Raw genomic sequence first — 23,992 nt, 5'->3', positions numbered from 1 at the left:
GTATAGTATTAAAAGTGATTTGGGAGGTGATTCAAATTTGTGTCTCCAATGACTCAGAAGTGACTAGAATCCGGTTCCTTCAATCCCCATGTGAGGTCTTTTAAGTTCTTTTCAGTAGTACCCTAGAAAACAAAGTTCAAAGACCTCAAGAGGTCATTTAGTCTGTGTCCCAGTCCTAGACAAAATTTATTGTGCTTAGGAAAAAAAATTTAAGAATCACAGAATAGTTTGGGTTGGAAGGGATCTTTAAAGGCCATCCAGTCTAACTCCCCTGCAATGAGCAGGGGCATCTTCAACTAGCTGAGGTCGCTCAGAGACCATCCAGCTTGACATAGTTCTCAAAGATCTCTCTTAAAATTTATGGAAGTTAATTTCAACATAGGGAAACCCTCGTGATAATTCATGTTACATCTAATTTTGTCAAGAATCATCAGTGAGCTAGGAATTTTAATCCTGTATCTTCTTCACAAGACTTCTCATTTATATCCATCTCCTTCTGAAGTTAGTAGCAGGCACTTTATAACAACATATTTTCTACTCTCAAATATTTGAACCATGTGTAACTTAATTTGGAACAATCATGATGTAAAAGCTTGGAAACTAATTTCGTTCATGAAACAGAGAATTAGATAAACAATAGTAATACATTGAGTGAATAACATCTGACAGTGAAGATTTGTGCTGGGGTGGGGGGAAAAAGGAAGGAAGGAAGGAAGAAAATAATAAAGGACAACCAGACTGGATTTAAGGAAAAATTTGTGTGGTTTTGGGTTTTTTTGCTTGTTTGCATAATAATTGGAATGGGTCCTACATTATCAAACCTATGCTGGTTTTTTAAGTGAAATTCTTATGACAATGTGTGAATAATGAGAAATAAATTCAGCTTACATAATGCATTTGGGAGATCCTATTTGTATGAATTATTTTCTGAAAAGAATGAATAAGCCAAAAATTCCAGCAATATTAATGTACTCTTATATAATCACTTTGTGGTATTTTTTAATAAGGTGATTACATCGTATATTTAAAAATACATCTTTTAGGAGGAGATAAGGAAAATAGGTGTATACTCATTTATGTTCTAAGGTAATGATAATTTTTTAATATGCCAGTGGTTTTTGATAATTTTGGTGCATATATTTACATAAAAGCAGTCACAGAAATACTTAATTTTTGGGTTGGTTCTTTATTGCTCAGTGTTGAGACATATTGACATATCTTCTTTAAGATTTCTTATTATTAAAATCCAACTGAGGATATTAACCTGGCCAGGTTGAGTGAAGTATGTTGCCTGATATTTTAAGTATGACTTTCATGACCTTAGACCATTTATGCAATTAACGTTAGCATCTTTATTCAGTTTCTCTATATTAAAACAAAAAATCTCATTCAAACTTGACTGAAGAGCAAAAATTTTAAGAATACAAGCAATAAATACAAAACCTCTGTATGTTCTTTTCTTTGTGAATTGACCACAAAACCAGCAAAAATATTTTCTGAATTCATTAATGTTTTCTCTAAATATTAAGAGTTAACAGCGAGTGTATTTGTGTTTACTTTGGCAGTAAAAAAAGAGGAGGAGGATTTTGAAGAAAAGAAATCCATTAAGAAACGAATCAAAGAATTAAAAGTTCTGGACCCAAAGATTGCACAGAATCTGTGTAAGTAGATTCTGTTTTTATGACAAAGTAGTGTTGTATAAATGTACCATAAAAATGTCTTTCTGTCTTGTCTGACTGCCTGGTAACCACTTTTTGTTTAAAGCATATGAGAATATGTACATACGTGCAGTAATTGGTGTTAAGCCCAAATGTGTGTGTTGATAGAACTGAAACACGTTTAAAAAGACTGAGAAAACAGTTAAAGGTTATCCCTTGTTTAAGACTGAAGTTATTATCTTCTGTACATATTGAAGCAGAAGCGTACAGCTATATATCTAATTATCGATCTATATTTTCAACATATTCATCAAGGAATACTGACTGTCCACCCCACCCCCCAGCAAAGAAGACAATAATGTTTACAAGATGTCTGGTTAGCTCTCATGTACTATATAGAAATAAGGCAATACTCAGTATTATGCAATAATATGCAAATAAAGATGATAATGTTTTGGCAGAGAGGAGTTCTATATAGAATAGGTTCCGAAATGCTGGCAGGTGTAACATAGGAAATGACTGGATTATGATGAATAAATACACAGATTTTATAGGAGCACTTTGTTTTTTAACTGTTTATATGTTTGGTTTTTTTCTCATGGCATGAGAAAGCTCTGACAAGACCATTGAGGAAAAAAGTGTAATTGTCACCGCAGCACAAAATACTATAAAGGCAGCGATTGTCCTGCAGAGTAGACTTGTTACTGGCTGCTTATGGAGGTCTTCTGTGATGCTGGATATTGTGCATAACAAATGAATGGAGAAGGCTGCAATTGTAGGAGAACAGTAATTAAGAATACATATAAAATTGTTATCCCTTATCTATATTACTTTGCATAGTGTTTGTCGACCTGTAGATGCTATAGCCTGTTTAATTGGTGTTTTGTAAGTAGAAGAAAGATTGTTTTGCTTTCTTCATTATACGTTAAATCTTTGTTTTAGCAATTTTCCTTGGTTCTTTCCGAGTGCCTTATGAGGAAATCAAAATGATGATATTGGAAGTAGACGAAACACAGCTGTCAGAGTCCATGATTCAGGTAAGGAAAATGACACTTTAAATCCCAATATTTCAGGATAAGTTTCTCATTACGCAGAAACCTGTAGCTAAAAAGCCTCTTAACATAAATTTTTGGATAATAAATCATTGCAAGAACTTTTGTTTTTCTGTGAACTGTAGGTTTTTTATATCTGTAAAGCTAATTTTTTTTTTTATGAAAGAAGCTGAATTTATTTTCTCTATTTTCTGCATTGATATTGTCCACGCCTAAATTAAGATTTTTCTTTGGTATATATTCAAACAGCATATGATATTCTGTTTACTCCCTAGTTACTAATTTTTTCTTTAATTTGTTTCTAACCTCTGTCTCATCTGCACAAATCTGTTGTTCTCGTCAAAAACTGGATAGTAAAAGGTTGAGTCCTTTTTTCTTTGTTTGTTTGTTTTTTTTTTTTGCGGGAGTGTGGGTATTTGGTTGGTTTTTGGTGCTTTTTTTGTTTTTTCCCTCCCTGTCCTCTTAGAGCTGATAAAATTTGGGATCTTGCCTTAGGGCATACTCAGTGACCACTTCTCTTCCCAAGAGTTTATTTGGATAGTGTTTTCCCTTTCTGTATTATGTTATTCAAAGCACAAAGTCAGTGTAATTCTCTGTGGACACAAACTGGAAGTTCGTTCCTCATGTTCTTCTGTGCACAGCATTATTTAGGGCTGATAAGTCAAAGAATTTCAGAAAATAATTTAAATACTAATACTTCATTATAGCGCCATGGGAAAAAATAATTCGGATGTCTGGAGGTCATTAAATCCAAGCCCCTGCTCAAAGCCATGTCAACTAGAGCAGGTTGTTCGGGGCCATTTCCCATTAATTTTTTATTATCTCCAAGGCTGGACACTCCATAGCCGTTCTGGACACCTTTTCCAGTGTTGAACTACCCTAATGGTGAAAAACTTTTTCTTGTTTATCTAATTGGAATTTTCATTGTTGCAACTTGTGACCTTGGCCTTCTGCTGCACACCTCCAAGAGGAACCTAATTGCATCTTCTCTGTGCCCTCCAGTTGGGTACCTGCAGACCACATTAAGCTCCCCTGAGGCTTGTTTTCTTACTGTTCAACAAACTCACTTCTCTCAACCTCTCCTTGCCTGTCGTGTGCTGTGTTCCCCAGTCATCTTGGTGGGCATCCATTAGATTTGTAAAGATACATCTTTAGACCAAGATTGTCTGTCTTTTGGACAGGACTGCTGCCTGCTGTGATGAACTCCAAATTTTTGCTGTTATGGCTCATAAATGTCAAATCATAATTATTATCAATCTACTAGTAATGTGGCATAGGTTTCACTTACAGAGGGTTTAGGTAGTTAGTCGTTACAACATACCCGAAAATGTGTTAAGAGACATGGGTACCAGTCCCTGCTGAAACATCCAAGAAAGGTAAAGTTAGGTTTTTAGGAAATGTATGCTTTTTGCAAGAGTGTTGACTAGTGAGTAAATAATACAGGTAATAGAGGGAGTCATAATGAGTTGTAACGTTAAGACTCTTTGAAATTCAAATGTGTGACTCATACTGCAACACATAGCAATTTCTATTCAACGGTCAAAACAAGGCAAATTTATATTTGGGTGCTTTGCTTGCAAAATAAATTTCCACCATATTGGAATGTCAAAATAAGGTCCTACTGAGGAGGCTGTACAATGTTCAGCATGCTCCTATTATTCCTGCATGCAGTTTGGCCCTCACTTCTTGTCACTTGGATTTCAAAAATCTTTAGACTCGGTTGAGCTATTTGGACTTCACTTTTCTTTAAATGGAGCTTGTCTACTGATTGATTTGAAGAATGAGATGTTTCTTTTAAGAAACATTTGAAGGAACAAACATGAGCTGTCATCTCCAGTGGCAGTATATGTAATCATTGTATAATTCTCTATTTCATTCAATGATGCAGTTAATGTTGGCACTGAAACTATTACTTTAAGGTTATCAGGATGAACAGAGCAGTTTACACCTCTAAGCTGTTTGTTCATTCTAGTCTGCACTTGCATCACTTTTCTTTTTCAAGGTTTTCTTCAGACTCAAACAATGCATGAGGTGTATCTTTATTTTATTTTATTTGGAATAACAGTAGAAATTCTCTAAAGGAGTATGAAAAGCTGAGAGATGGAATAAGTTGAAGAGCCAAACGTGAGGTGAGGAATAATATCCTACAAGAGGGCAGTGATGTTAGCAGCTGCTGTGATCGAGTGCAAGTCAGTGTAGTAGAAGTGATAATGCTCACAGTATCCTGTATGAATACAGTAATATATATAACAAGACATATTGTCAGAACATGGCAGGTTCCACATATTGGGGTTTTTTTTAAGCATGTAAGTGATTCATGAGTATAAATTATGTTTTTTTGTAAAGTGATTAAATACTTGCAGACTTAAATCAAGTGGAAAATTCAGTAGAACTTAGGCTCCAAATTTACTTTACAAGTTTGGTTGTCATCATTTTTATCAAATGATTTCATCCAAGTTTCTTATTTCCGGGTAAAACAAGCTTGTGATAACTTTGAAAAGGGGACCATCTGAGTTTAAACTCAAAAAAGGACTTAAGACACCTATCTTTCTTTGGAAGTGGAAGAATAATGTGCCTTATTGCTTTAAAAAATAGTTTTCCACCTTCACATTGCTTGGGTTACTAAATAAATTTAACTATCCAGCTGTATGTCTCTATTTAGAATCATAGAATTGCCTAGGTTGGAAGGGACCTTTCAGATCATGGAGTCCAACCATCAACCTAACTCTGACAAAAACCATCACTACACCATATCTCTAAGCACTATGTCTACCCGTCTTTTAAATACCTCCAGGGATGGTGCCTCAACCACTTCCCTGGGCAGCCTGTTCCTTTAAAAACATTCACAACTATGGGTTATGATCAAGCTATGAAAATGTAGTCCCGTATATTTCATGATGCTGAGAAGAGCAAAAACACATATAAGTTTGCAAGCATATGACTTATTTATTTATTTATATAAGGTACCATAAGATATTATGGTATTTTTCCTTTCTAGAAATTTCTTGCCCTCATCAATTTTTTTTGTCGATGTTTAAATAGTGCTCAGTATATCCTAATGTCACAGTTTCTGAAGCTGGAAATTTCTCCTTAATCCTGTTCTTCTGTTATGCTTAAGAAGTAAAATGTATCCTCCCCCTGCCACACTTTCTCCAGTTAAAAATGAAATCTAGTTCTTAAAGGCATAAATACTCCAACTCATGTTGTAATCCAAATAGTCATTGACTAATTATTGGAATTTTTCTTGTGACTTAGTCAGAATTCTTTCTCCTGCTTATTCTCTGTTTGATATTCAAAATGTGTTTCATCTTTAGCAGTTCAAAAGCTTTATCTGAACACCATAAAGCTGCTTTGATATCAGCTGCTGCTTCAGGTTTTTTTTTCTGATGCTTAATATTGAAAACATTCATAGAACGCTTGACTGTTTCTCTTTTTTGAAAAAGTTTTGCAGTCAGTTTTTCTACATGTGAAAATTATTGTAGCATCAAACAATAGAGTTTTAATCTCAGTTAAGATTAGTGAAATATAGTATATTTACAGCTGGTTATATAGATGTATATCAAGATAAGAAATAAGTGGGTTATGAATCTCTAATTTAAAGTGTATCTTTTTACACTCTGTACACTTTTTTGATCTGTATTACTGATTTAGCGCTGGACATCTTCATCTATAATTAATAAATGTAGTCTTTCCTACAAAAAAAATTTCCAAATGTAATAATGGTAAGGGTATATATGACTGTCCTAAATTCTTCATTCTGAAAGTCAGTCTGACCATGTCCAAATCAAGCTCCATAAAATTTAATTTTGCATTGTTATTTTAAGCATCGTTATGCAGTTGTAATAGTTTTCTTTTTTCCTACCAGAATGCTTATTTGAGCATAGACAGACTGTTAAAGCAGTCTACTCTTTAACTATCATTTACTGTTTCTTTGGTTTATTTAGACCTTTGCTTGTAAGTCTAGCTTTTCTTATTTACTGACTTTACTTTCTTGGTAAACTACGTTGTCCTTACTTTGGATATCACAAAATATTGTAAAACAAATTACTTATTGTAGTCCTTAGAATCAAAGTAGGGTTTCAGTCCTTGAAATAGTAACTGTTTTTACACTAAAATGAAACAGTGATAAAAGACTGTCTAGATCTTTTTATGCATCAGAAAAAAAGGCTTGATAAATGCTAAACTGCCTTAAAATTACAATTGTTACAAGAGCCAAGAGATTGAGTTACAAAAAATTAAAAGTAGTAGTATTAAACAAAATATTCAAGCTGCTTTTAAAAATAAAACTTTGGATATATCTGTTCTTCAGTTACAAAACTAGTATTTTCATACTTTAAAAGAGGAATATCTATACTGCAATCCAAGGATGCAATTGCAGTTTGAATAAACACCTGGGGTAGCTTTGAACAACTAATACAGGTTGTGAAGGTAGCATGGAGCCACTGAGTTGACTACTGGTTTAGGGATATTTTTGAGGTACTAGTTAGTGTTGAATTCTTTCTTCTTAAATTGGGGAAGTATGTTAAGCAAAGCATAGCTATGACTTTTTATCTCTCTGGTCCCAGAGAGATAATTTGTATATCCTAACTGGCTGGATTTCCTGTAGAAGTAGAAACTAGGATCTTTTGTGGATAAAATTAGGGTTTGGGATTTTTTTTTTTAAGACTTTCAGATTGAGATGCTGTTCACTAACTTAAATAAATTCTTTTCTGTTGGTAGTATATCACCAAAGCTATTTACTTGCAGAATGATAAAGCAGACTTTGACTTAACTGAAGTGTCTGCCTTTTCTGTCAAGTAATGGGGAAGTGCTAGTCTTTCTGATCCTTTCTTGAAATATGGTAGGTAGTGGGTTAGCTGTGTTTGCTGGACCTGACTGAATCTTTATTTTAGTTCAGAAGAGTGATCTTATCAGCAGACCAGGGAGCGTTTTAATAAAGAACACAATCTCTCTCTTGTTTTCTCACTATGATGGAAGCTTAGCCACTGTGTAACCAGGAACACAAGAATCATAAGTTGAGAAAGAGACCAGGCTAGAGGGTCTCTCTAATTATAGTAGTCATTTTGGAAGGGACTGAGCTACTGACTCAAATTATATACCATAATTAAATGTTTGAGAAGCTCTCTACTTCCAGAACCTCAGAACAGCCATTTTTAGCCAACCTAACTGATTGTAATTAGAGTGGGATTCAGGTGCCTAAATGTAGAGGTCTATACATAAATATAGGTGTCTAAGTGTTCAGGTAGCTCCAGGGAGTCTGAGGGCTCTTCAGATGATCAGATGAAGGTGACGTTTTTAGATTCCCTTAACTGTGTTCACAAGACGTTCACTTGTGTAAGTGTCCAAGCTCCCCAAATAGACTCCTGAATTCAGCTGAAGCTGAGTCCCACCTCTGAATTCCTACTTCTGGCAAGTTTTGAGGAGTAGTAGTGTCTAATGTGTTTAAGCTTTTGTTTTGAAATACTACAAAATAAATACTTTTTGTCTAGCATTAATAATTCTTGCCATCCATTAGGTGGATATATTATACTTGAAATTCTTATTCTGCCTTCCCAGTTCTATTTTCTTCTTGGTGTTCTGTTTGTATAGTGCCTATCAAGTATATTCTTTCTTTAAAATTGGTGTTTAAAAAAAGACTAGAAATGTTTACAGAACCAATAAAAGATGCTAGGTAGTAGTATTTAATCGCTTGCTTGTTTACACTCTGTTATGTTAGTTTGTGTGTTATCAATTTATATTCTACTGTTTTCAGGGAGGAGTGTTGTCTTTGGGGTGTATGGTAATGATGCATATGGAATACCATTTGCCTACAATACAAGCAACATAGAATCTGAGATTTTTAAGCCTATTTTTTTTTTCTTGATAGAATTTAATAAAACATCTTCCTGAACAAGAACAATTGAATGCATTGTCCAAGTTCAAGAGCGAGTATAATAATTTGTCTGAGCCAGAGCAGTTTGGAGTTGTGGTGAGTTCTGGTTTATTATAAATTTTTTTGGTCCTTTTCTGAAATATAGTTTTAATATAATATTATACAAACAATACTAGCTGCTTCTTCCTAAATGTGAAGAGGTTCCAGACTGGGAGAAGAGTACAAGTGATGCCTTTTAATCTGACTTTTAGTGGACATATCTGTGGATATGTAAGGCTTGATTGTTGGAGTATTACTGTTGGAATGATTCGGGATTCTCTTTCTTTAAAAAAGTAATTTAGCTTACCAAAAAAAAAAAAAAAAAGTGGTATTTTCTGTGGCAAAGTTTCATTGGGAGATACAGAGCTATTTTTGAATTTCCATAGCTAAAATAGTTTGGCTTTACTTTTGTTTGCATTAATAAATCTTAACTTTTTCAGTGAATTTTTCTACACTGATGATTTTCTTTTCTATTCTCTATGTAAATGCGAAGAAAATACTGTAGTTATCACATGGTAACCTATTCTGCCTCCTTCCTCCTATGTTTTACAGTATGTTCTGTCAACAGTACTTGTAATCACTTTTTCCATTCCCAGTGGCAAGATACATTTATAATATTTCCCATGTTGAATTAACAAAGGAAGACTGGAATAGAAAAAGGAAAATAGTGCTAGGTCACTGCTGACAGTTGATAATTTTGTGGAAATATAATTCAGATATAATTTCTGCATAGCTCATAATTCATATTTTTTAATGATTTCATCCAGACAAACAAAGAATAAGGCTATTTCTTTTGCTGGGTGCGTGTATCTTTATAAATCTTTGATTTTTTTTTTTTTTGGTCCAGTCCTAGCGTTTCAAGCTAAGATGGTCACTGTTATCTTCATATGTGAGGATTTCATATGGGAGATGTATCTGCAGTCTTTAGGAAAAGGCTTATCATGTCTTTGTAGCAATAGGAGCTTGTTATTCGTAGCTATCTGTGTGGATATCAAATATGTGTACTTAAATATTGGAATGGTTGGAGTACAAGTGTGGGCTAGAAAAGCAGCGGTCACTATTATTAATCAACTGAAGAATGTTGTCTGGTCAGGAAACATCACCGAACTGAATCGGTGCCAGTTACGGATGTGACAAAGGCAGTCTTCGTGGAGTACAGGTACTTATAAAACAAAACTAGTTCTGAAGTGGTGCTTTTGCTGAAAGCTGTTGCTGGTGTTCATTTTCAATCCATCTTTAACAAGCGTGACATTGTACACTTAATGTAATGCTGATTTCTGTATTCTTCGGAGTCTTCTAACTATACTCTGGGAGCAAGGAAAAAAAAAAAGAGGAATATACTTTTTTTTATTAACACTTTTATTTATTTTCCAAGATTTTCATACGTAGTTTTCTGATTGAAACCATATTATCAATTTCTCTTGGTTCAAATTTCTTACTTACAAAAGTTAATGAAATCTTTTGCTTTTTATTTCTTGTTGAGGTTTTATCAGACATTCAAGGGAACTATTTATAGTTCATCCCTATCTTAACTGTACTTTATTTGATTAAATTATCACCACTTATCTCAAAAGGTCATTGAATAGGTCTCTGAGATTCTTTAAAAGAAATATACTCCTGCAACAAAAAAAATCCAGTCAAAACATATTTTGTTGTTTTATGAGACGTGAAACTCAGTTGCTTGCAAAGAGCACGAAAGGTCTAAAGTCGGAGAAATTATTACCTTTTCACTTGTTTTCTTGCAATATTTGTTTATTCAATTCAGGAAATAGCCGTAGTTTCACAAAGGTGGATTTCACAATGGTAAGTTTTAGGTTTGTGTTTAGCCTAGTTTATATTACAGAGCTTTAGAAACAGAGAAACAGATTAGCAGTTAAATCTACCATGACCAACAGAACTTAACCTTTTGGTGATGAGAATTGGGAGGAAGCTGTGATAACGATTATTATATTTGAATCAGTTTTCCATGTGGAAACCTTGGTTTAAATCTATAATTTCATAAGTGAGAGTTCCTACATTTGTTTATCATAGAATCATAGGATAGTTTGGGTTGGAAGGGACCTTTAAAGGTCATCTAGTCCAACCCCCCTGCAACGAGCAGGGACATTTTCAACTAGATCAGGTTGCTCAGAGCCCTGTTCAGTCTGACCTTGAATGTTTCCAGGGATGGGGTATCTACCACCTCTCTGGGCAACCTGTGCCAGTGTTTCATCACCCACATTGTAAAAAATGTCTTCCTAATATCTAGTCTCAGTTGTGGTAATCTCTACAGTCTCTCTATTTACTCAGTTGTGGTAATCAAGGTAAAGTTAAAATGCATTAGTATGTTGGTGTCTCTTGAGGGGAGAAAATAAAAAAAAAAAAAAAAAAGGAAAAATCACAAACCACAACGAAAAAATCTCCAATCTCCTGAAGAATCATTTTAATAATTTTTAAAAATAATTTACATGGGCTTAAATTGTATCTTCTGACTTCTCAAATTCTCTTTAGATTTTCTGTGGTTCTAGGCTTTCAAGGTTTTTTGGGTTTTTTGGTTTTTTTTTTCTCACCTGTATATTATTTCTTTCTTGAACATGGACTAAAACTGCAACTGATATACAGTAGTTGTTAATTGGGCATTCTAGGAATATATAGCCATATCTATGGTATGGTAGGCTTCTTTTCTGATAAAAGGGTTAGCTCCTTCCTCTCATTTTCATCTTCCCTCCACAAATTTCTTCAAATCCTGTCGGGCGAAACAGCTGCGTTAGATTCTCCAAACTTTTTCCTTGCTCTCAAAATTACTCTTCATCTGAAATGCCAATAAAGTCTCTGATGCAATTAGGAAACAGATGTACTAGGTTTAGTCTGGAGTCTCGCATGTTCAAAATTTAAGTAATATATTGTAATATGTACATTTCCTAAGATTATGTTTCTTCATAGTCCCATATCTCAGTCAGTATATGAGATGGGTGGTGGCCTAGGAATTAGATTTCCTTATGCAATGAATAAAAGCTGTTCAGAGTTCCTGGCTCATTTGGTCTAGAAGTTGAAATGTTTGGAGAGGAGTTGATAAAGGCCAAAAGCAAGAGGGGAAAAAAACCCAAACCTAGTTAGGAAGAGTGAGTATCATAAAGAAAATGAAGCAATTTCTTGCATTTTTACTTCTGCCATAATCTTTTAATATAAATCTGTCTGCCCAGACATTTAGATGACACTGTAATAAGCAACATGGGAAGAGGAGAAAGCCAGTAATGGAATATTTAACAAAGACTTTGTCGAGCTCCATTTTCTGTTTTTTTTGTTGTTTTGGGGGGTTTTTTTTGGTGCTATGTGGTACCATAGATGACAAGCCTTTCTGTGCTTGTCAGAATTGGACCCTCTTTATGTGAACATTTTTGGGTTTTATGTTTAAGTTTTATGTAAACATGAACTTTTTTTTTCCAAATAATTTTTTGTAAAAAAAAAAACTAATCTAGTCTGTTCTGGAATTGAGCTCTAGAAATGCTGCACTTTTATTCAATAATATTAAGAGTTCATGGGTTTCCAGAAAATTTAATATTAGAAAACTGAAAAGGTAGATTGTTGATGTAGAGGAGAGGCTCATGTGTATCAGTCTTACTGAGAAAAGTTCAAGGGTCCTGTGCTGAATAAATTAGACTGAGCACGATTGTTCTCCCTGATAACCTTGGTTCTAACTGTGTCTGCCAGGATGACAGAGATAAGCCCATATCTGAACTCCAGCAGCTTCATTTGAGTCTGACAAATTATGGCAAAATGCCAGTAAAAATGGATTTACTCCAGTAAATTTGACTATGAACTGGACTGGCAGAGGAAGAGACACCTATTTGACTGTGCCAAATCATTTCAACAGTGATATGTACTGTTTGGGGGGGACTTATTGGGGAAATACTTATATAGGACGACTGCAAGCAGGGTTATGCATTTTGATTGAATTACTAAAATACAAAGTTAAGTAGCAAACCTATTTTTTACTTTATTATCAAGAATAAACATTGATTCAAAAAAAAAAGACATATAAAAACTGATTCCATGTAGGTTAAATCTTGCTTTGCTATTTTTATTTCATATTTGAGCCTCACTCAACTGACAAGTCTGTTTTTTGCTCCTTAAAAATATCAGATTTACTACAATTGGATACACCAATAACAGTAATAAATTTGAAATCTAGTGTATCAACATTTTCCAACTGAACATGAGCCCTCGAATACTTAATTTGAGATGTCTTCGGGAAAGAAACTTGGCTTATGGGGACTAAAGTGCTTATTTTTTTTGTTTTTGCTGTCATCAGACCATCATAACAGGTGTTATTTTGTATTTTGAAGACTAATCTCTAGTTTTAATTCTTTCAAAAAGACTCCTGTAATATTTGAGCATTTATTGGTGGTGGTTTTAATACCATATTATTGTCTCTGTAACGCTAAGAGTATGTTCACTATTGTGCAATTATAGAATTGGCTATCCTGATCAGGTGTCTCTCAAAAGGTATTTTAATTGCCAAGCAAAAAGGTGTCTGCTTAATAACCAGTGAACCTTCCTGGTATCGATATAGTATTTTATGGCCTAACTCTCTTCTGATGCATGTATTGTTATGAGTAATAAAATTTCTGAATGCACTCTTATACATATCTGTGTTACTTAGTTTAGTCGCATTAATCCTTTAATTACTCCCCTTTCAGCACTACCTATTTGTTATTTTGTAAATGAGGGTATATTTTAAAGCACTCCTGCAAAGTTAATTCCTGCAAAGATTCAATTTTCTAGAATCTTAAGCCATAATTCATTTTATTCCACTGTCCTTTTGCTGTGTTTTTTGAACTCTGCTAGTATTCAGGTATAAATAAATTTGAAATCATTTGTTTTAAGACACTGATTTATTTGTATCGATTGACAAGATGCAAGGTTATTGGTAGACATGTTTAACTGTTAGGTATTTCTTTCAGATGTACCAATTCAGTTCGATGGGACTGTCAGTCTGATGAGAAGAGCTAGAGCAGTAGTATCATAGCTCAAGTTTTGCTGGATGTGGCCCAATAGATTTGATAAATTCGTCTTAAAAAAAAAAAGAGGCAATGCGATAGCTCAGAAAAATGTTGCATTAAATATTAAGAGTTCTTACATCTTAAAAGTTGGTGGAGTTTTTTTTCTGAAAGAATAACTGGATTCCCACCGAACAATACAAGTGTGAGCTTTCCCTAGTTTTCTGTGCAAAGCATTAAGAAAAACCCCAAAAACCCAAACCCCGTCATTGGTCACAACTTTTCTAGTATCACACCATCTATGTATCTAGTAGAGCTGAGTTCAGAGAACAAGCTACCATCAGTTTTTAATTGAAAATTAAAATTTTTAATTGAATAAGTCGGTTTTTTACTCTTTGAATATGGAATCTTACACCTTTGCTTTTCATCAGTCTCCATCATCCCCTCTTATATCTTTTCTTTTATTCTCCCTGGGGAGTGGGCTGAGAATTTCTACTCATTTCGTTAAGAACTGCTGTTGATACAAATATGAATCTTTTCAGTATAGCTGTTGTTTTGTTGTGTTTTTTTTTTCTTAAAATTGCTGTTTTATGGCTCTCTTGCTATTCTTAAATGAGGAGAAACAAATTTAAACATGCAATACAAGACTTTGGGTTTATCTTTTAGGTAAGTAGTGTCTTATAATAATGGTATTTCAGAGAATTTGGAGATCCCACGTTAATTTGCTCTAAGTTTTGGTTAAGGAAAAGACTAAACTATTTGACTCCCAAGGAAGAGCCTAAGTAGTGAATAAACTGATAATTACTACTTGTGTGATAACCGAAATTTTTATAATGGAAACCTTTTATCCTTCTGGCTTTGAATTCAAAGTCAAGATTTGATACTCTGAAAGAAACAGCTAGACACTTACTGAGATACTGGCATGCTGTGACTGTGACAGTATTGTATATTTAACTTCAACCAAAGTTAATTAACTTTGTTCTTGGCTTAAAGACATTGAGGGCATGACTCTAAACAGTTCAGGTTCCCTTCATGTGCGTGTCTTGTTTTTCTTTGGTCTTTTTTTCTTTTTTTCCTGGTGACTCCGTGGGTTGCTTTTGTGGTTTCTGCAATTATCCTCTTCTTTTTAAGTTACTTTGCACTTCTGTGTTTTCTGTTCATTCAGCAGTAAGTATAAAATAAATCCCTTATTACCCTTATCTTCTCTTCCAGACTTTAGGTTTTCTTTAGATAAACTACTTTATTTTCCTGTATGTTCTTTCTTTCACTTACTCCAGGCTGATGTCTCGGAACACAGATATTATCACCTATTACTGTGGAGTTTGGGGTTTGGGGTTTTTTTTGGGCTTGTGCGCAGCCATGGAGTATTTTATGAAAACTGTTAAATCTGTTCACCTTATTAAGCGCTTTAACTTAGCTTCGCAGTTTTATCTTAGGTTGATATTGTTTTGAATGCTGTATTTTGCTGCTCAAGTTCTTGACAAAGTGTGCTTGCCAAAATTTAATTATTCAGTTGCATTTTGTTTTACTATAGTTCATGTTTTGTACTTGGTTTACTCAGTGCAATAAACTTCCTCCTAAAGTAATTTTACCTTCATACTATTTTGTTGAAGGTTTCATCGATTATGACTGATATTGAGCAATATATTCTGTATCTTCGTGTTTAGAAATGAGTAGTCATTTGCACACTTGCAATGTGAGACCCATCTGAGATGAATGGGGTTTCAGCCAGATGATTGTCTTGGTAGGTGACTGTTGACAGAAGGTTGGGGTTTTTGTGGTGTTTGTTTTTTGTTTTTGTTTTTCTTTTCCCTGATGCTTTCTGCAGTGGGCAGTGTAAGTATTGTGTTGCTTTAGGACTCAAAACTTTTAGCAACGTGGATTTGTTTTGCAGTTTTTCCTACTGAGATAAAAGTATTGGTTTACAGAATATTTTTTTTTTTTCAAATTTTGGGTGTAGTCTCTGTCATCATATCAAATAAATTATGTTTAAGGAGAATCACAGAATGGTTTGGGATCCTCCAAGGACCATCTCATACAACCCCCAAACTAGATCATTTATTTATGTCAGTCTCATTTCAGTTAAGTTGATACAATAGTTACGAGTTAGATTTATTAATCATGACTGATACTTTAAATGCAGTAATCTGTAATGGATTTTCATTGACAAACTATTGCCATATCACCATTCGAGCCTTGCTCCTGAGTACAGCTGTATATTTGGCTTTCATCTGAAAGAAACCCCAATGTGTTTGCCATTAACAAGGAGGCATTGCACCTCAGACATCTTTCTCCACAGGCTTTTGTTCTGTAGTCTTATCCTGGCCTAGAAGATTTCATTACGCCTAAGGTATACAATATAGCCTATTTCTGTGGGTCTTTTGCATAAGAGAGGATAAAAGCACTGAAACACTGAACCATTTTCCTAAAATTTATTGGGCAAAGAAGAAATTGAGTTTTTAGATTATACTGATTAAATATCTTTCTACTACACAAACAAGATGACAAAACACTGGAGAACTGCTGCATTACTTTTTGAATTTGACTGTGATTCTTCCTTTTTTTTTTTTTTTGGTCCTCACAGTCAAGGAGTGAATTGGAAACCACTGGTAAAGTTTTGAATATTGTAAGAATATGATAATTAAACTCACATCACATATCTTAAAAGTTTTCTGAGTATTCTAGTGAAAGAAGAGTTGAAATCACAGAAATAATAAATTAGAAATAAATGTTGGGATGTCAAGCAATAGTTTAGAATTTTTTAAGAAAAATAAAAAGTATTAAGTAAATGGTGATTTATCTCGATTTAAGAAGATATTTTTACTAAATAGCAATTAAGGTTTCTGAAATAAATAACTGGACTTTGGAAATCATTATTACAATTAAAGCCTTTTTTCAACCTCACTTTTTTTGTTTGACATTTCTAAATCAGGCCTGGGCATTTGTATCTTAGCTACAAAACTAATATTTACCTGACTGCACTTTTTGTGCTGAACTATCCTACGTACCTTTTTTTGCAAAACGTTTTTAGAAGAGGATTATGCATGTGTGTAAAGAATTTCCTGCACTGTTAGAGCAGTGTAAGGTAGTTTTTCTGTTTGTATGACAAAGATTGAGGAGGAAATTTTCTATAAAAGAAGAATATTCAGCACAATGTCCATTGATTCATATAGCAGTTACTTTTCTTTTACTTCTTGTTATCTTCATTTTTTTGATGATCCTAGACTTTGTTATCAGCCAGATTTAAAATGCTTAACTCTTATTTTCTTCTTAATGCAAACAGTTTGGCATTTCATTTTTCTGTATTTGCCAAATATTTATCTTGTCTCCTCAATTTTTTTGACAATTAGAAACACTTGTCCATGTACTGTTATCTCCATTCATGCTTGCAGTAACTTCTTTCTGAATTTTTTACTTTGAAGGTTGGTCCATTGCATATTCATTAGAATACATCTCACCTGTCATTTATCCAAATATAAGTTTAGCTATGTTCTTGCTTATCTTCATCCCTCTTACAGCATTGATGGTTTATCTTTTCCTTATGTTCTACCATTGATGATGAGGTCATTGCTGGGTTTTGTCATTCTGTCTTCTATTTTCTACATTTTTTCTGTTTCAACATCCTTCTCACCCTTACTCTCTAGCTAGTAAAAGTTCCTTATCTTGATTGTGTGAAATTCTTAAAGGTTGGTCTCTTTCAAAACTATGTGGTCCTGTCTGTATATGAAATTCTCTATCACTTCTTCCAAAGGCCAAGGCCTACTAGCTCCGAATCTATTTATTGTCTGTGGTGATGTGTCTTTTTACTGAAGCCCTGACAGCTTTAGTCCCTTTGTTTTCTCACCTGCTTCCATGAAATACTGGACAGTTTCCTGCCAGAAGTTGAAGAGTTTCTTATATTTACCTGGACATAATTATATTGTCCCCTGTTCTAGCTATTATGTGGTCATTTTTAGTTTTGACTTTAATGGTTTTGTCTGGGTGGCATCGCATGAACACCAATGACCATGCAACGATGTCTTGAACACCGATGACCATGCAACGTGTCCAGTTATAGCTGAGACAGAAACCAATGCACATAGCTGTTTTAGCTGTGGGGCTGCTTGGTTGTTTTTTGTTTGTTTGTTTTTCCCCTCTTAGTATAGCTCTCAGGGTATTCTGTGGCTTTCAAGGAGCAACAGGGGCTTTCCGTGGCTGTGTGAGCTAATCTAACATCGCTTCAGTTCCACTCCAGTAGAGTACGTTTTTTCTTGGTATTGAAGGCACTGACAGTGTTCTGGCATGAGTCCACTGTTGACTCACCTGGGGACAGCCCTACTTTTCTTATCTCTTGCTTAGGCCATCTAAAGCCCCCATTTATCTGCCAAGTGAAGATGCTAATAACTTCAGAAAAAATAATGTTCATTTAGATACTCTTGTGGGAAACTTAAAAGGAGAAACACCACCGCAGGTAATCCTGAGTATAAAGACCAGGTAAAATAAAGGGATTTGGACCACGGAGGTGCAATTAAAGTTTGCAGGAAAAGAACTTAGGGATGACAAAATAAAAGGAAATAATAGGTATCTTAAAAAAAGCAAAACATAATAGTTTCTAGATCAGCTGGTTTATTGGGAAACATGTCTTGTAGAGTAGTTTTTCAACAAGAACTCTTATGAACCTTTTTTAACAACAGATTATCTTGTAAATAAATAGGAAGTCCGAGTTAAATGGTATTCTAAGTCATGGTTAAGAGCTGTATAGGACTTTTTGAAAATAAGAACAAAAAGAAGTAATGGAGATCACTTTCTCAAATCCAACATAATTAAGAATGTGATCCAATAATACCAGTGGTATTAATTTCAGGCAAGCAAGGTTAGAGCGTTGTAAGAAACATAGTATAAGAAAAGAAATATGTGCTTCTTTGAGAGACTGGTGGAGAGTTGAAAAATAAACCATTGTTCCTTCTAATTGTTTTTAATAAAGCTGTAATAGATATGTGTGAGTCAACATTTATTCAGTTCTTTTTGAATGTAAAATATTCAAGTACTAAAGATTATCTTCTATTATTGTTCATTTGTATTAATTAGAACTGACTCTGAGGTTTTTTTCTAAGATATTAAAATTGTAAGGGTCATGAAGCAACTGATAAGGGCATCTTATTGCTTGCTCGTTTGAAGTAAATTTTCTGAACTTTCTTCTAAGTTGAAGGATAAATACAAAGGAGAAGTTTACAGTAACCTAAAGCTTTTAAGTTTCAGGCTTGCATGGAAAAATGAACATAGAGAAAAACATCTCAGTGTGAGAACTTATGGAAAGGGAAAAGTGATTTTTACTTACAAAATCTTGATGTAAATTGATTTTTACCTGCTAATATCTTTATAGTTTTAACTCACTCATTCTTTAATACCCACATTCTTCTGAGCACTGCAATGTGCATGTCCAAGCAGTCTGGCCAGGATCGTTGATGGCAGGTGATGATTCAGAGAATCCACATAGTTTTACATTTTATATGAGATCCTGAAATCCTTTATTCTTTTTGATCTATAAGCGTTGTTTTGCATATGCAGTCCTTCATGTCCTTGCTGGCCTGTCCTTTTTTTGTACTAAAATCATTCAGGAATAATAGTGACGAAAACTATCCAAATTCAGTTCTCATCAATTTTGTATTGGTTTTGAATATTATTTGATATTTTGAAAGCAACTTTCTGAACCATCGTGTATCCCACTATTTTTAGCAATTGTGGGGATGACAAATCACTAGATAAAATCACATTTTAGGGCTGTGTCCATACTAATCAACTAAAAAGCACTGGAGAATTCTTTTTGGACATTGAACTTTATTGTCCATAGTGCTAATTTTTTAGAATAGGCACGGATATGCTTTTGGCCTGTACAGAATTGCACTTTCCCAAAGAATTTCTGAGCACAGCTTGGGAGACAGCAAGAGACCTCATGAGCTGAGCATCCAGTCAGATAGTTGAGGACTCAAGAATAAGACAGAGGAAGGTTTATTAAGGCAAGTTATAATGGTTAAACAGCACATCTTCCCCTTTTCATCATGGGGAATATGGAGCAGCACATCATCGGGAAGCTGAATAGAAGCATGTTCCAGCTCTTCAGAACGTGAATATCTAGCAGGTATCCCTGCACCTCTCGGGCCTTACATCTCTGGATGCTTTTGGAGGCACAGAGCTGCATGGCAATGTTTGGTCCCATATCAGGTGGCTCCATATCTTTGCCCCCACCCTCCCCAAGTTATTTTGGGATGCAGTTTATATAGATGAGTGCTAGAATACTCAAGATATAAGTGAATAAATCTTTAGAGAGTTATGTTAAGATAGGTTAGGCTTTATCGCTGCTCCAGCTGAGAATGTTCTGTAATTATAGTTCCCCACCAACTCCCCAGCAGCACACTTCCACCTCTCCCCACTCTCTTGCACACACAACAGTGATAAGGCTTCAGTCCTATCCATGCCCACCTATGTTAACTGCCTGTTGCAGCAGGAACTGTTCCCAAAAGTACTTCTGATTTTATTATGCTGCATGGAGGGAGCTGAATCCAGTAGTAAGCATCTGGACTTGTCAGTGCCTGTAATACCTAGTGGTGTAAAATAGTCCTGGACATATTTAATTTATTAATATGATTTTAAATCCATAAATGCAATTCCATTTAAAAAAAAAAATCATAATTTTGACTTTCTTTATAAACACTTTTGATGTAAAAAGTTGCTAATACTTGTCAGGATGCTGTTAGTGGACGTTTCACCTTGGATGTAGGCAACTGTGCTGGCAGTCTGACACCTGAGAATAGTTTCTCAAGAACTATGTGTGATAACCTCCTGCTTTATTTCTTTTCTTAAAAGTTGAAATATTTGAAAATATGTTCCCATATTGGCCAGGAGTGGAAAAAAAGAAACAGATTTTTCCTTGATCACTTTTATTTACTCAAAGATAAAATTGAGGGAATTATGAAATATTGTTTCAGAAATAATTAATGCCCAGACCTTGTGAAATAGACTGATAGCTAACCCAAATAGAATTTGGCAAGCAATCCTCACGTGGCTTCACAGCTTGTTCATTGATGGATGTGTTTTTAATGAGTTCGTACCAAAGGATAAGATTTCACTAGAGTAAATTGAAGATTAGAGTGAGGCCTGATGAAGGCTAGTTTGTCTTAAATAATTCAGCAGACACTTAAAATGATCAATTCCATATTCAGCTGATGGTTTCACCTGTATGTCCTCATTGAGGATAACTCAGAATGTATTAATGTTTTTCACTGTTGTCTGGAAAATGTCATACTATCACTATATCTGCAGAGGTGTGCTCTGCCATGCCTAATACTTGATGCCTGGGCACAGCCATACCTAGAGACATTTCGTTTTTTAAAAATCCTGAAGTGGTGAGGTGCACCTGTGCTGTGAGATGTTTTGATTGTGTTAATTTCTGTCTGTAAACCTTACCTTCTTTTGTTGTCTTCTAGAAGTCATGTGTATCTGCTGTTCTACCTTGTCAGTGTTCTCTATCGGTAATTCCAGCCTTTCCAGGAGTGTTGCCAAATATTAACTTTCTATTATATGCCATATGTGACAGTTAAAAAAATCTTTATGACAAATTGCAATCAAGTTGTTTAGAGGGAGAACGTCCTTAGCTCCTGTAACGTTGGTGTCTTTCGAACTTTGAAACTGGTTAGGGTGGAGAACCAGGCACCAGAAATATCTTCTGAAAGTGGCTATCATGGCCATCTGCGCTGAGCTGAGTGTTTGCAATTGCTATTGGAATGGATTGCATTATGTTACTACTTCTGTATCACTGAAAGATTGTGATGCTGAATCATAGAGGAACGTTCCTGTAAAAGATGCAGTACCAGCAGGTCTCACTCTTATCCCTGTTCAGTTCCAGTAGAACTTTTTTGGGTAGCTAATCTAAAGAATAGGTTTAAAAAATTTGTCTTATTATTAATTCAGATGGCTGGAAGTTGTTGGCTATTGTTTCCTCTAGCACACACATAGGCTGTCTCTTTCAGTTTTCTCCTTGGCAGATATCCCTACAACTTCAGGTCAATCAGGTTGTTTGTCTGAAGCGTCCTTGTCTTTTGCCTCCAGCCATTCACTTTGCAGATTCCTCTAAATGTCTTAAGAGCCTGTCCTGAATCTGATTTGATGCTTTTGCTTCATGAGAAATGTAAGCAATCCTGTAATGTTCATATTGTGAATTGGACATTTTAAGAAAAACACTTCTGCTTTGAGTAAGGACCATGATCACTACATGATCCTGCCATTTTGACTTTCTGCAAATTCAAGGGTTTCTTGGAATTTAGCCACCTATCTTGAGCGAGACATCCAAATGACTGGCTGATGTAGGGCAGTTGTGCTGAAAGAATCTTGAGGCTAGTCAGTACCTCTTAGATCTGTGGAGCTTGAAATTACTATGTGGATATTTCACCTCTTCCTGCTTCAGACTTCAGAGCTCAACGGAGCTCCTATGGAGCCCAAGTGCTTTAGGATTTACTTTCCCTGTGATCATTCTGTAGAACTGGGGAACTTTGTCCAAGATAAGCAAGCTGTCTTCCATAGCATTCACTTACATGACACTTCATGTCAGACTGTTTTTGCCTCGGATTATCTGTGGCTCCAAACACACTGAATAACCATACTAAAATTCCACAGTCATTACTGAATTCTCTATTGACAGGACTACAGAAGATCTACAGTGGAATGCTTTTTTTTCTTACCAGTCCCGTCATCATCATAGATACATACCTTCCTGCTTAGGAAATTAACTTGGACAACTTGTTGGGTCAATAGAGAAGACTGTACTAAATGTGAACATGTTAGACATCTGAGCTTTTTTGAAATGAGTCATGTCTGTCACATCAAAGACATCACAATCAGCTGTTATTGCAGTCTGTTGCCATTGTGTATTGCTTAAACAATTACATAGCGTCAATATCCACTTTTATGTTGGAGTTATTGTGGTGGTTCAACCTGATGGAAAGTATTAAGCCTGCTATCGTGGTTTTCAGACATTTCCATCCAGACCTTGATCATCTCTCTGTACCTTCATGGCCTGTATGCTGGGACACTCAAAGTAATATTGTAGACCTTTCATTAGGAGGTGGATTCCTGGTAGTTGCCGGACAGAAGATAAGGTATTTATTTTAGAGCTAAGCTGATCAGATTTTTCCATCTGGAATACAGCTAGATATGTTTTACTTCTAGAAACTTTGCTCCATTTTGTTTGATGTTATGTTATTCTATTTCAGATTCCTCAATGACTTCTGGTATAATTTTATTTTTGTGATCTGGCTGAATTAGAGGTTTTACAGATGATTTTTACCTATATTAAACTCTTGACTTGATTTCCCAGGAGGAAAGCTTTTTGATCTAGTGGCATCTGCTCCATATGTACCTTTTAATGAAAATAGCTCTCCTGACATCTGTTAGATCTGCTAAAAATAGAATAATTTGGGAAATTCAGGCCCTCCCACTCCTGAATGCATCCTTTTTAGGAAAATACCATTGTCTAAACTCAACTTGGAGAAACAAATGCTGTCTCTGCATTCCATTCTGATCAAGATGTCAGTAAATCTAACTGTATTTTTTGGATAAGACAAAAAAATCACCACTTTCTTTTCATAGTAGAACATACCTATCTGTGAATTTCGGCATGAAGACTGTAAAGTCAGCTTATTTTGACAGCTGTGTTGTAGCCCCCATTGGCAATTTGGATGTATTTAATAAGGCAGGTGATTTCTGGAGTATTCAAAAGGAATGCCTCCATTTCTGAGATGTGTAGACTGGCCTTGTTGGTCCATCTGTGTTGAACATAATGCCATCAAAAACGGTACCAGGGAATTTTCTGCACTGTCCATCAGTGCACTGTTATCCACAAGACAAGAGAAGGCTACTTGTGTGCAGCTAGGTGGTAATTGATAGGTCACCTTTGTTCCTGTGTCACTTACAGTACACTCCCTCCTCCTCTGTCCTGAATATCCTTTAGGAAAATCTTGGATTTGCAAGAAATTGAGACAGTGGTGCAAATTCAAGCTGTTTATAATTCTAGCTGGAAAAACAGAGTAGCAGGACATGCCCTCTGTCAGTGGTAGTAAGGCTGAAAAGTCGTCAGTTCAATTGTTTGCATGTACACGTATCCACGTTGTAAGTATAACAACTTTCTGATTTCTCTTAAGTGATTTTAATTTTCAGTTGGCAGTTCTTGACTTTATCATTTATTTGGGAAAAAGAGCGTGTCCAAGGTAAAGAAAGATGTACTATTTCCACATAGCCATAAAAACATCTCAATAAAAATACTGTTCCGTTATAGTGGATTGATTTCCCATACACTGAAATAATGTTTGTTCTTTCCGGAATGCTGGTGGTCTTCAATAAGATTTGAGCATGTTGACCTTG

General features: G+C 35.0%; 1 protein-coding gene across 2 annotated transcripts in view; it reads left to right on the top strand.

The window, feature by feature from the left end:
- Positions 1-23,992, top strand: part of DIAPH3 (diaphanous related formin 3) — a 245,282-nt gene that overhangs the window by 104,771 nt on the left and 116,519 nt on the right. For both annotated transcript variants that reach the window (XM_054208736.1, XM_054208726.1), the window contains 3 exons: positions 1,566-1,661; positions 2,601-2,695; positions 8,577-8,678. In XM_054208736.1, the coding sequence (XP_054064711.1) occupies positions 1,566-1,661; positions 2,601-2,695; positions 8,577-8,678 (293 nt within the window). The remainder of the gene's footprint in view (positions 1-1,565; positions 1,662-2,600; positions 2,696-8,576; positions 8,679-23,992) is intronic.

Source organism: Rissa tridactyla, chromosome 1 (genome assembly GCF_028500815.1).
Source record: "Rissa tridactyla isolate bRisTri1 chromosome 1, bRisTri1.patW.cur.20221130, whole genome shotgun sequence".
In the NCBI taxonomy this organism is placed as follows: domain Eukaryota; kingdom Metazoa; phylum Chordata; class Aves; order Charadriiformes; family Laridae; genus Rissa; species Rissa tridactyla.
This window is presented reverse-complemented; position numbering and strand designations above follow the sequence as displayed.